The sequence below is a fragment of the Pyrgilauda ruficollis genome, unplaced genomic scaffold (assembly GCF_017590135.1).
Source record: "Pyrgilauda ruficollis isolate IOZ18807 unplaced genomic scaffold, ASM1759013v1 scaffold10, whole genome shotgun sequence".
In the NCBI taxonomy this organism is placed as follows: Eukaryota; Metazoa; Chordata; class Aves; order Passeriformes; family Passeridae; genus Pyrgilauda; species Pyrgilauda ruficollis.
In genome coordinates this window covers 8,698,767-8,711,122 of record NW_024508101.1, presented here as the reverse complement: position 1 = coordinate 8,711,122, position 12,356 = coordinate 8,698,767, and the positions used below count along the sequence as shown (strand labels likewise).

The following is a 12,356-nucleotide window of genomic DNA, read 5'->3' as shown; positions in this document are numbered from 1 at the left end:
GTCCTGTGTGTGCTCGTTATTGACTCGCTGCAGCTGACACAACCCCAGCCTTCCAGCAGCTCCCGGATACACTGGGAATGCCTGAGTGAGTTCCTCTTGCCAGAGTCTCACGGAGAGCAGTAACAAAAATAGATTTTATACAGCACCTGACCTCCAAGTTTTGCTGCTCAGTGATGAAATTTTACTAATATCTTAAAAGTAATACAGACTTGTGTAGGTAGTGTTGGTCCCAGTAAAACTGGCTGCTCTGGTAAGTCTGCCAAATTATTGTGGAACTGATGTACTGAGCACTACACAAACTGGTTCTCAGTTCCCAGGAGAAACACAGTATTCCTGAAGGTATCTTGTTAGCCTACACTTAAGAGCTCCTGAATTTTATGTGGCAAACTGCCTTTTCTTTAACCTAACTAACAATCTGAAAATTACTTTGGTACACGTGAAATTATATTTGCTTTTGCTGAACATGAAATGTTTCTGAACATTTGGCAGTTGATGTACCATTTTTAAGGCAGCCCAGGAGCGGAGCTCAGGTGGATTGTGGTGCTGAGCATGAGAAATAAGCCGCTGGAATCATGCAGGACCTTTGCACAGACTGGGCTGTGTGAAGGTGCAGGCAAGAGGTGTGAGCTGGGCCTTGCCTGGAGCATGTGGGATGTTCCTTGGGCTGCTCTGCAGCCTTACCCGGCTGGGCTCGATGCGAATTCCTGGATAAACCTGGTAAAAGAAGGAAGATTCTGTAAAATTCTTTTGAGGATAATGGTTAATTATTTCAGCAGAGCAAACGTGCTTCCATCCTTTCTGCTCTTTCTGTGGTAAGGATACATTTCATGCCAATCTTTAGAGCAGGTTCAAGATACTAAAATTGTGTTATTTTACCATCTCAATCACTGTTGACTGGTGGGTGCAAAGACAGGCTGCCGGGCTCGTTCTGTGCACTTCTCCAATTCGTTTCAGCTGTCTGTCCCTACAAAGCTGAGGCTGGGGCAGCAGAGTCTCCTCAGTGTGTGTAACGCGGTGCCAGGCGCCGCCTTTACCCGGGGCTGCATCGGGCGCAGCCCCTTCGCTTGGGGAGCAGCGCAGGAGCGGTTGTGGCGCGGCGCTCCGTGTTGGTAAAGGCTCGCGTGCCGCACTCCGTCTGTTCCCGCCGCTTCCCAGAGATTCGTCTCAGCCTCAGACACTGCTCTGGCTCTCCTCCGTCCGCAGGGCTGCGCTCGTGTATTCTGGCTCGGTGCTGCGGGCCCGGGCCGGGCCATGGCGACACGGGAGGCGCCGCGCGGTTTCCATGGCGACACTGACCCCGCGCGGCCGCCGTAGAAGGGGCGGGCGGCGCGCGCGGCCCGGCGGGGCGGGGAATGGCGGCGGCCGCGTTCGAGCGGCGCGTGCTGCGGTGCGCGGCCGAGCATCACTATCTGCGCGTGCGCCTGTGAGCGGCACCCCCGCGAGGCGGGACCCCCGAGCCGGGACCCCCGAGCCTCCCTCAGAACCCTCCTGACCCCTGTGCTCTCCTTCCCGCAGGGAGCTGCCCGACGGCGGGGCCCGGCCGAACGCCGCGCAGTTCAAGCAGCTGGTGGTGACCGCGCTGAGGGAGCTGCACGGAGAGGTGGGACCGGCACCGCGGTGTGTCCTCGGCTGGCGGCTCCGGGCTGGCCGGGAGAACCTTGCGGAGCGGGCAGTTTTCCCCTGGAGCAGCCGCTGCGGCTGAGGAGCAGGGACCGAGCGGGGCCGGGGCGGGCGGGGAGGGTGCATGGGCCGGGCCGGGCCGGGCCGCCCGTTCCCCGCTCGCCAGCCCCGTCCTGACTCGCTCCCGGTGAAGCCGTGCGGTTCGGTGCGGTGCCCGCAGCCAGGCGGCTCCGGCCGGCCCTAGCAGTGCTCAAGGTCGCGTTGGACCGGGCTTGGAGCCTGCTCTAGTGGAAGGTGTCTCCGACCGTGGCAGCGGGGCTAGAGCTGGATGGACTCAACCGTTCTTTGAGAATTGTTTTAGAATTTGGGGTATTGATGCTTTTGCTGTAGTGAGGCTTTTAAAAGAGAACTGTGGGAAGGGAACAGCTTTTTGGATGGGAAAGTCCGCAGCACTGGTTTTGCTCTGTTTATTGCTGGCTGACTTCAAGCAGATCACATCACCTCTTGGTCTGTTTCTCTGTCTGAAATGTGTAAATAAAAGTGGTTTCTAAAGAACTCTGAGAGGAAGGGTGCTGTTTAAAATCTAGTGATGTTGTAACTGAAACACTTGTGTGAGATTAGAGCGTATCTATAACACTTTTAATGATGTAACCTGCTGGGGCTGAAATCAGTTACTTACAAACCACGATAAGAACATAGGGTGATACTAAATAACTGTTTTGTTTTTTTTTTTTTTCATAGGCTGGAGCAGCTTTGCCTTTTGATGTCTTAACATATGAGGAAAAAACTCTGTCTGCCATATTAAGAGTAATTAGCAGGTAAGGTGCAGTCAATCTGTGCTCCCATGCCATGAAAATATTTTTCATAAGAAAATAGAACTCTTAAACTAAGAATGGCCTTTGTAGAATTAAGCCTAACTTGCAGATCTTTGCATACAGCATGCAGAAAATAATCACTGAGGCTTGGTAACTTGGTGCATCAGTACATTATTCCTGCTTTAAACCAGAACTATTTTAATGGTTTTAAGACAGGAAGTAGGCATTACTGAGGCAGTGACTTTAAATCTCTTTCTGTAGTAAAGATGAGAACAGTTACTCTAAATGGTGATGATAACTGCAGGTGATTTGGGTGAAGAAGGAGCTTAAATGCACACTGAGAACAAGAACAGTTCTGGTAAAGTGAGCTTGAGGTTGCCATACACACCTCTGTGTCAAAGAGAAGAGACTGCAGCCACTGCAATAATCCTTCAAGATGCAGTTTTGCTACTAGAACTCTGCTGTTAAACTGTAAAGGGTTTGTTACTCTTTGCATAACATACTTTCTATTTGAGATGTCTGTGCTGCAGGAAAAACAGAAACCCCCAAATTTTATTAATAGATTTGTTTTCTTTTTATCTAGTGGCCTTGTCAAGCTGTGGAGTGCTCTAACCTTGCTGGGCTTCTACCAGAGCAGGAGGTGTGCCTTCCGGGTGCTGCAGGTAAAGCCCTGTGGGGCTGGGTGCTTCCCCAGGTGTCAGCTCTGGCTCTGAGCTTGGCAGGCTGCCCAAGCCTACTGCCTTTTCATAGAAAGATGGCCTAGATGCAGAAATGCCTTGCTTTGGGAATGAAGTGCCTTTCAGTGCAGGTGTGTGGGCCCGTGTTTGAGCAGTTCTCATCTTAAAATGAGTCTTGTACAATGTGACAGTAGTGGCTGTCTCATAACTTCATGGTTCAGCCGAGTGACAAGTCCTGATGTCATTTATACATCTGCAAGAAAATAATTTCTGGCAAGTGTTGTTCATGACCCACATCTTGGTCCAGGTCTTACTTTCCCTACTCCACTTTCTGCCTTTCTAATGGTTACTGTCAACTGACCTTGTTTAACAATGCATGATGAACATGCACTTCCAGAGCTTATTTTTTTCCAGAGGATGCTGCTTAATAAAATGAGTTCTGAGAATTCTTTGTTTCTGAAGCCATGGCTAGACAAAAGTCTGCTCAGACATAGCTCTAAGTTTTAAACCTGTCATGTGAAAGGAAAATTGAAGTATTTCCAACTTGGAGAGCATTTGATGGTGGGTTTTTTTAAGGCTTCAGTTGTTCAGTTCTTACTTGTTTTTTCTTTCCCCAAACCAGGCATCTCCATTTCTACTTGCGTTATCCGGCAACAGCAGAGAATTAGTCTTGGACTGAATGCAGTTGTTGGTTCAGCTGCACGCAGGAGAAGTTCCTGGAAATGTTGTGGCCCTTCAGGCGTGGAATTTCTGGAGGGATTTTCCAACAAGGAGCCCTGACAAAGCCAACGTTTTTCAACTCACTGCTTGGACATCCTGTATTTCAGAACTTACACATAAAAGTTGGAGACAAAGCTGAACTCAGCAAAGCTTTTACACAGAATGATGTAGTTACTTTTTCTTATTTAACAGGCGACACAAATCCTTTGCATTTAAATGAAGAGTTTGCAAAGAAATCTAGGTTTGGGAGAACTGTTGTCCATGGAGTTCTGATCAATGGACTTATTTCTGCAGTTCTGGGTACCAAAATGCCTGGTCAAGGATGTATATTTCTTTCCCAGGAGATTCGTTTTCCAGCTCCTTTGTATGTTGGTGAAGAAGTCACAGCTGCAGCAGAAGTGAAACGACTGAAGGGTTCTGTTGCACACATTTCTGTATCGTGTCAGGTCAGAGAAAGTGGGAAAACTGTTATGGAAGGGATGGTGAAAGTCATGGTGCCAGAGGGTTAGAGCTGTTCATCATGTACAACTTGGTTTGGAGTCTCTTTTTATGTGACATCACTAAAACCAGTACATTTGCAATAAAAGCCTTTCAGAATGTCTGAAAGTGCACAAACTTAACCTTACTAGAACTGCATTAAAATTAGAGCTTTTCCTTTTTATACCGTGATGGGTTTCTCTGCCAAGGTGAACCAGGCACTTGCTGTGACAAAGTGGCACGTTCAGACAAGCCTTTGTGCTGCCACAGTGGGAAGTTTGGACTGATGGGGCTCACACTGAGGCTGTTCTTTCTGGTAGAATTGCAGTCCACACCAGCAAAGTTCAGTTGAAACTTGTTCCTTCTGTACAAAGCAGCTGTATTTGCCAGCAAGCACCAGGGCAGGGGACAGTGCTGTGGTGAAAAGTGGAGCAGAAGAGGAGGTGCTGACACATGTACTGCAAGATGTGTTGTAATCTGCATGGCAGCTCCAGCTGGTGTTTCTTCTGAAACTTGCCTCCACAAAGAGAGTGAAGGAGGCTTAAAAAATACATATATATATTGTCACAACTTGTACTTACTGTATTTGTGCTCCTGAGGGCAAGACAAGCAAGGGCAGATAATTTGAGTACTAACTGTATGGCTTCTCTCTCTGAGTGTGTGAACATGGATTTCCCTTTGTCCACTGTAAGTACCTTGGTAGAGTAGACTTCTGGCAAATTCATTAGTAAATCATCTGGGTTAAATTATTTTAGTACTGGCATAAGATTGTTATACACTTAAGAACTTCTTTTAGGAAGGATTGAGGCCATCAGGAGTAGGGTCTCCAGTTGGTGGCTCATAGAACTTTCTGGCAGTGTCTATTATCCTCCCATCTTCTCTGCAGCAGAAATGCATTTGAAACTTCCTTGACTGCAAATAACCTCAGAAGTTGTCTGCTGAGAAAAGAGAGTTTCTCCTCAACCTGTGATGAAAGCTTCTGGTGAAACAGCTGCCCTGCCATAGTGCGCTGCACTCTGACCCCCGGGTTAGTCACACTGGAGCAGAGGGAGGGGTAATGTTTCAGGTGTTTGACTCCATGCCTTCTCTTTCCAAAGCTTGGAGTTTGGCCTGTTTGCAACCTGGAAGCAGTAGTTAGGAGGAGTTTTCCTTCTCTCTTGTCTGTAGGAGCTATTTCACTTTATGTTTCCTTTCCTTCTGCCTCAGGTCACTGCCTGTCACTGGCTTTTGCTGGATAAACCACTTGATCGTAGCAGGCCCCCTCCTTACCCTGCTCCCTGTTCACCTGCCTCTCCAGGTGGGAAGTTGTCTTGTTAAGGCCTATTAACAAAATGGATCAGATCTGTTCCTGACCTCCTGGCTCACTGCAGGAGTAGTTCAGAGAGTTGGGGTTGCTGTTCCAGCCTGGCTGCTGAACCACAGCCACACAGCCCATTTTCCTCTCATCATGGAGCTGCAAGACAGAGAGATTAAGCTGTCCACGACACCTGCTCCAGGCGTATGACAGACTCCAGCTCTGCAGTATTACAACATCTTAAGTGAGAGTAATTCCTGTGTATGGTGTAAAAAGAGGAAATGCAGACAGGTGCCCAACTTGTTGGTTCTCAAGCACTAAGTCCTATGCAAATAGCTTATGCTGCTGCAATCAAAGTCACATTGAGGAATTCAATTGTTAACAACTTTAAATATGTGTTTTGAAAAACAACCAAACCAGAAACCAAAACCCCACAAAAGATCAACTCCAACCCTAAATTTTAGAAATTGAGTAAAATATACAGGATATTCTGATTATTTTATTAATACAAAACACCCTGAGACGTAAAGAGCAGCAAGTGCCCTTATAATTTTCCTGCTCTCTTTGGTTGGACCAGCAGTGTCTCGGGGCTGATTCCCCCGGGGCTGCAGCTGCTATTAGTGCTGTCGGTGCTACCGGCACCGGACACGGAAGGCTTGGGTGGGGCGACTTGAGTGCGGGGCGACTCGCCTGCACTCATGATCTCCCTCCAGCCCCTTTCCCCGCTATTGCCCGCGGAGACGAACCTCGCGTTCCCCATCTCTCCGTGTTCCCTATCCCCGCCGTGTCCCCCATCTCTCCGTGTCCCCATCCCGGCCGTGTCCCCTATCCCAGCCGTGTCCTCTGTCCCCGCCGTGTCCCCATCCCCGCATTGTCCCCATCTCTCCGTGTCCCCCATCCCCGCCGTGTCCCCATACCCGCTTTGTCCCCCATCCCGCCGTGTCCCCATCCCTCCGTGTCCCCGTCCCTCCCTGTCCCGCGCTCCCGGGGCGGGACCCGCGCGGAGCGGCGGCCGCGGCGCCCCCTTGCGGCGGGCGGCGGCAGCGGCGGCGCTAAGGCCCCGCGGCGGCGGCGGCGCTGCCGTGTTGACAGCGGCGGCCGCGCCGGGAGCTGCCCCGGGAAGCGGGTTGGCGGCGCCGGTTCTCCGCTCCCAGCTCCGCTATGGCCTTCATGGAGAAGCCGCCGGCCGGCAAGGTTCTGCTGGACGACACGGTGCCGCTGACAGCGCAGATCGAGGCGAGCCAGAGCCTGCACTCGCACACGGTGAGCGGGGCAGGCCGGGCCGCGGGGGCAGGCGGGAGCGGCCGGGGCGGGGGAGGGAATGGAGGGAGCCGGTAACGGGGGGCGCCGGGGGTNGGCGGGGGCCTGAGCTGAGCCCGCGGCAGCGGGGCCGGGGTGGCGGGAGGCACTGCGGGGTGCGCTGGGGGCGAGGGGAAGCCGTGCGGGAGGCAGCGGGGCCGCGACCCCGCGGCGCGGGTTGCAGCGCCCCGGAGCCCCTCGGTGGGGTGCGGCGGTGCCGCTGCTCGTCCGGCTCCTTCGCCCCCTCTCTGTCCGCGGGGTTCCCGGGGGCAGCCGGCAGCACCCCCGGAGGGACCGCCGGGGCTCTGCGGGGGCGGCCGTGCGGGGTTCGCGCTGCTCGCGTCCTGTGGGTCACTGCAGTCCTGCTTTCCGCGGGCTGTTGCAGCCTGTGGAGCAGCGATGGGCTCTGGCTGCCGCGTTTCGGTGGCGGTGATGAAGTTACACGTGAATGGGCTGCGTTTGCCTCCGGGTCCTGCCGTGCGGCCGAGCGAACCGCAGCCCCCGCAGCCCCAGCCCCGTTTCACGGCTCTGGGGAGCCGTGGCACTCAGCAGGACAAGCCCTGCCGTCACTTGGGTGTCAGATTAATTCTTTTGGGATGCCTAGGACACATGCACAGTGCTTCCATAAGCACTGTCTTTGAGCATGCACTAATAATCCAAATTCTATAATGTCCTGTTTGCTGTTATTTTCCACTTTGAAGACCGGGTTTCATTATAGTATGACCAAGCAGTAGTGGGAATCAGAGAACTGGCTGTCATTTCTGATTCCTGCTTTAGCTGAGAGCAGGGATGCTGGAGAGGAGGCCGGAGATACCTCAGCAGCAGGTACTCTAGTGGGAAGCTTGCTTTAAATGGAGAGAGGGTTTCCTTATGTCCCTTACTCTGATTCCTGCATTGTGGATTGCTTCCTGGTTCCTTGCATCTGTTGCATTCCCTTAGCCTGAATGGCAATAACTACAGGTTCACCATGGGGTATACACTAATTTACAGACTGTCTTATTAAGTATTCTTCATGTAAATAATTCACACTAAGAAGTGGTTTATTTTTTGTCTGAGGAGCTCACATTTATTGACATTCCAGTTTTTCTCTGAACAGAAGTTACCTATGAGAAATTGTCTAGGAGGCCTTGTGAATCCAGCAGGCTGTGGCTCTCAATTGGTGCAACTCCTCTTATAAGTAAGACTAAAGAGGTTTATTTCCTGGCAAGTGGGATGCTTGTTACCTGTTTCAATAGCTGAAGGATGGGTGTGCCAAGTCCTGTGAGAAGTTGTGCAACTCCTAATACTCCCCAGCAGACCAGATTATGTTTCGTTAGTAGCTTGTTTCCTTATTATGCTTTTTTGTTAGTGCAAATGACAATAGTGTTTTGTGTTCTTTCCTTTGGTTTGCATGATTCTGGTTGGAAAAGAAAAAGTCACAAGATTCTTTTAGAATGATCCCTTGGAAGAACTTTTGCAATCCAGACTCTTCTTGTGTCATCTCGTCTGAGGGAGTGCGATAGCCCCGTCTTTCATCCCTGTATTCTGTTACTAACAGTTGTGCTAATTCTCTGCTGTTTTGTTCTGATCTTTTCTTAATAACAGAATGCTGGAGCACCATGCCTTTTGATTTAAAATCTGTCTCTAAGATACATCTATTAGCAATTGTTTGTTTTACTGCAGAAGCCCTGTTGATAGCTGAAAGATGGCTTGAAGTGTGTGTAGCACAGATGGTTTATGCAGAGCCAGTGTGGGATAACAAAATACAGGAAGCCATTAACAGACACTTGGTTTCTTATTTGATGTAAGTGGACTATTCTGTCATTTCAGATACTTCATCTTATGTCCCTGGTGTCTGAATAGCTTGTTTATTGGTGGGTGATGCTGTCCCTGACTTGAACTTTCCTGATTCAAAATAAGCCATAGGAATAAATCCTTGTTTCTGAAGAGGTGTGTAAATGATGTCCTTCTAAGAAATAAGGGTTGAAGGGTTTCTGTGGGGCTTGAAAACTGTATTTTACTTTGTTAAATTATAGTTAGAAGAAAGTAGATTGTCATTAAATGAATGCTTTTCAGTTTTGTTCTTCATTCCACCTCAAAGTGGTATCTTCAAAAGATGTAGATCTATAAAATCCTTTATCCCAAACGAATATTTGGAGAACTAGGCCTGTTCTAAAGCAAAGGCAGCCATGAAATTTTTTAAAATTCTTTTGTCAGCAGTATATATTAAGATTTTATAATGTTGTTTAGTGTTGCAAGAGTTGTTTTAAACTTGGGTTTGTATTTTTTTTTCTGTAGATCATAGCTTCTAAAAGCACTCATATGAAGATGGCTTAGGCTGAGCTTAGGTGCAACTTTAACGTGGCAACTGAACTAGTAGTTATGTAAACCTTCTGTTAGTGCTGAAAATAGCCAGTCTTCTGAAAAAACAGCTAAGGAAAAGGTGAAGAATTTCAGGAAAAGCTCTGTAGACATGGTGAAATATCACATAGAAGACCAAAGCTTGTGTCTAATGAATAGTTTGCTTGTGTATTGTTCTAAGCAGTTTCTGTTAATTTAAATTTAGTACAACAGACTGGGTAAGTGTAAACTTCATAGCATTGAATCAAGGGCTGTACTTGGCAGAGGCTGAGTTTCTGTTTCCTGAGGCTGAAGGTGAAACTGAAAAAACCAAAACTGAAAACAAAACCTGAGACTACTGTGTTCTTACCGAATTCTCTAGAAACCTAAGAAAGGATTAAGCTACTATTGAAAATGGACTTTTGAGGATTTGCACTTTTTGCTTAGTAAGAGTATGTCAGCCCCCCATAAATGGGTTTTTAGATTGTTAGGGAGCCAACTGCCAAATTATCTGATAGGCTCGCAGGCTCAGCATGCTTCATTCAAGTCAGAAGAGCTCAGAAGTTCTTACTGGACTTAGTACATCTGAGCTGGAACAAAATCTCTATGTTTTTGCATTGCAACAAAGAAATTGTTCACTGAGGTTTTCTTTCTGTGTATTTATTTCCAGTCATAATTGGAAGAGGAAAACGATGCCTTTCTGTGTTTGCAAAAGTTGTTTTCCTGCTTAAATGTGGAAGTCTGAGGCAGCCTGAGTTTTGTTGGAATGTGCACTTAAATACAATTAATTCTATAGACTGATGTTCATGGAGTCCTTTTCATTTTGAAAGTCCAAAAAATACATATTGCAGGTGCCTTCCAATGGCATCTCACCTGATAGGTTTGAAATTGGAAGAACAAGCCCAGTCAGCTTCATTTTGTCTCCTTCTTTAGCTTCGGCCACTAGCGCTGCGTCAGGGAGAATAACTGTGTAACTTCCAGGGGTGTGTTGGGCGCCTTTCCATGGCCATGAGTCAGTGCCTTTATAGTCTGGGTACCAAGCCTTTTGTAGAAAATGAAGTTTTGTTGCTGTTGCGTTCCTTGACTTCAATAGCAGCAGGATTACATCCAATATACTAAATGGATACTTGCCATTTGCAAGTGTCTCATCTTGATGCCAAATGTTGTGTTCTGACAACAGAGGCAATTTCAGCACTAAAGCTTTAATAAATTTTGGCTGTTAAACTTGCCTCATATTGCAATATTTCATCTGTGTGTTCACCATGTAATAGCGGTTTCTTTCTAAGGCTTAAAATAGGATGCTATTTTCTTCCATGATAATCTAGACATTTCCCTTATTAAGAACTGTACCTGCAAGTCTGTTCAGCAGTAAAGCTACTGGTGAATTGTACATGTTCTTCGTAACATTTCTCAATTATTTTCTGAAGTAATTTTCCTTTTTCGTGTGTTTCATATTTTGAAATTGAAGTAGTGAAACAGCCAGCTTTGATACAGTACATTGTTGCCTTAAAGGCATTTGGAAATGAACAGCTGAAATAAATCCCTCTCCTAACAATCTTTCAGAGTTTTTAGTTTTCCTTAAGTAATGATGAATGTTGACACTCATTGCTGTTAGATTAAAAAAACATTGAAAAAGCATTTATATTTTTCTTTTATTGTTCCAAATAGAAAAATGGAGCCACATATTTGTAGGACTGTAGAGTTTAGTTTAAAAGCTTGTAAAAGATTTTGCACATCTGCTCCAGCCTCACAAAAGATGGCTCTTTCATCACACTTAATTTTAAATATTCCAAACTTATGGTTTCCACTGGTGATCTTACTAAATGAGTATTGCATTTGTAGGTCCTGTGAAGATTGCAGTCAAAATATTAGTTTCCATATTGTACTTTAGTAAACCCTAATTAGAATATTTTTGTTGGCTACTGAGTATTTCCTGAAAAACAGTGAGTAATTTGCCTTTCTGGTGAAGGTCACACTGATGCAGAGCACTGAAAACCTGTGATTTCTCATCTCTCTCCAAAGCTTTTCGTGTTCACCAAGCGTCATTACATGTAAATGTGTGTCCTATTTTTTCCCCGCAGTTGTCCTACTTCATAGCTTTCACTTACTGAATGGCTGACTCATTACTACAGAAGGATGCAGTGTGTGAGTGGTGCAGCGCAGGCACACACACCTGCATTGTTTAGAGAGTGAGGAAACGCCAACCACTGCTGCTGCTCCTACCTCAGATGGGCTTTATGGCAGCTGAGCAATAGCAAATAAAGGCTGGAACAGAGAGGCCTCTGAGGCTGAGCAGCTCTCCTGATGTTGTTGCTACTTTTCACATGGGAGATTTTCTAAATAAACATTTAAAAGAGCTTCTTACTAGAAATTGTTCCAATCCAGCCTACTTAAGCAGGGATTGTATTCATGCTTAATTAGGCTTTCCTCTCTTTAATGCTTATAAAATAAAGCCCTTTCAAACTTTTAGGTGATGTGACCTGAAGGTGACCTGGATCTTTATAATGGTTGGCTTTTCAAGCCTGTTGGATTAAACCGATGTAAAGCAGAAATCTGTGGAAAAAGAGACTGACTATCCTGAGCTGGAGATTTAGAGACTATTTGCTTGGGGAAACAGACTGTATTTCCCAATATTGTTGAGACTGTACGTTTTATTATAAGAATCTCTTAACTCACCACTTTTTTTTTTTCCTATTTTGTCTCTGCAAAAGCCTTCTTTCCTGTTTGCTTCCTGTTTCAAAAACTAGGAATGGTGATAAGAGCAATTGTTAAACATTTGGAGTGCTTTGCTGTGCAATTTTCACCCAGGAATGTTAAAATTTTTGCTGAGCAGCTCTGAGTTGCTGATGATAATGTTTTAATGTGCTGGAACACCAGGGACTAATCTTGATGAATTTTGGGGAAAAAAAATACCAAACCACCTAAATCTTGGCTCTGCCTGAAAATGGGTAAGTTCAGGATAACATTAAGCCCACGCAGTGAGTGTGAAACTGTTATCAGCAAAGGGTTGGAGAAATGCAGTGTGGTTCTCACTGATCCATGTGGTTATTTGGAAAATACTCCCTTTCAGAAACTCTATCCAGAGCTCCGTAGTACTAGGAAGAAGGTTTTAGGAAATGACAGTGCAACTGGGGT

The 12,356-nt window shown here is 46.9% G+C and overlaps 3 protein-coding genes across 3 annotated transcripts in view; all 3 read left to right on the top strand.

The window, feature by feature from the left end:
- The first annotated feature begins 117 nt into the window (after positions 1-117).
- Positions 118-4,452, top strand: RPP14 (ribonuclease P/MRP subunit p14). The gene is made up of 5 exons (XM_041466012.1): positions 118-1,423; positions 1,516-1,600; positions 2,362-2,438; positions 3,019-3,097; positions 3,735-4,452. The coding sequence occupies exons 1-5, from the start codon at positions 1,353-1,355 to the stop codon at positions 3,789-3,791; spliced, it is 369 nt and encodes a 122-aa protein (XP_041321946.1). The 5' UTR covers positions 118-1,352; the 3' UTR covers positions 3,792-4,452.
- Positions 3,835-4,452, top strand: HTD2 (hydroxyacyl-thioester dehydratase type 2). Its single transcript, XM_041465998.1, has one exon. It carries the CDS (start codon positions 3,835-3,837, stop codon positions 4,339-4,341), a length of 507 nt encoding a protein of 168 aa, XP_041321932.1. The 3' UTR covers positions 4,342-4,452.
- Positions 4,453-6,659: 2,207 nt separating this feature from the next.
- Positions 6,660-12,356, top strand: part of PXK (PX domain containing serine/threonine kinase like) — a 32,778-nt gene continuing 27,081 nt past the window's right edge. The window contains 1 exon segment of the mRNA XM_041462368.1: positions 6,660-6,866. Within this exon segment, the coding sequence (XP_041318302.1) occupies positions 6,765-6,866 (102 nt within the window). The 5' untranslated portion in view covers positions 6,660-6,764.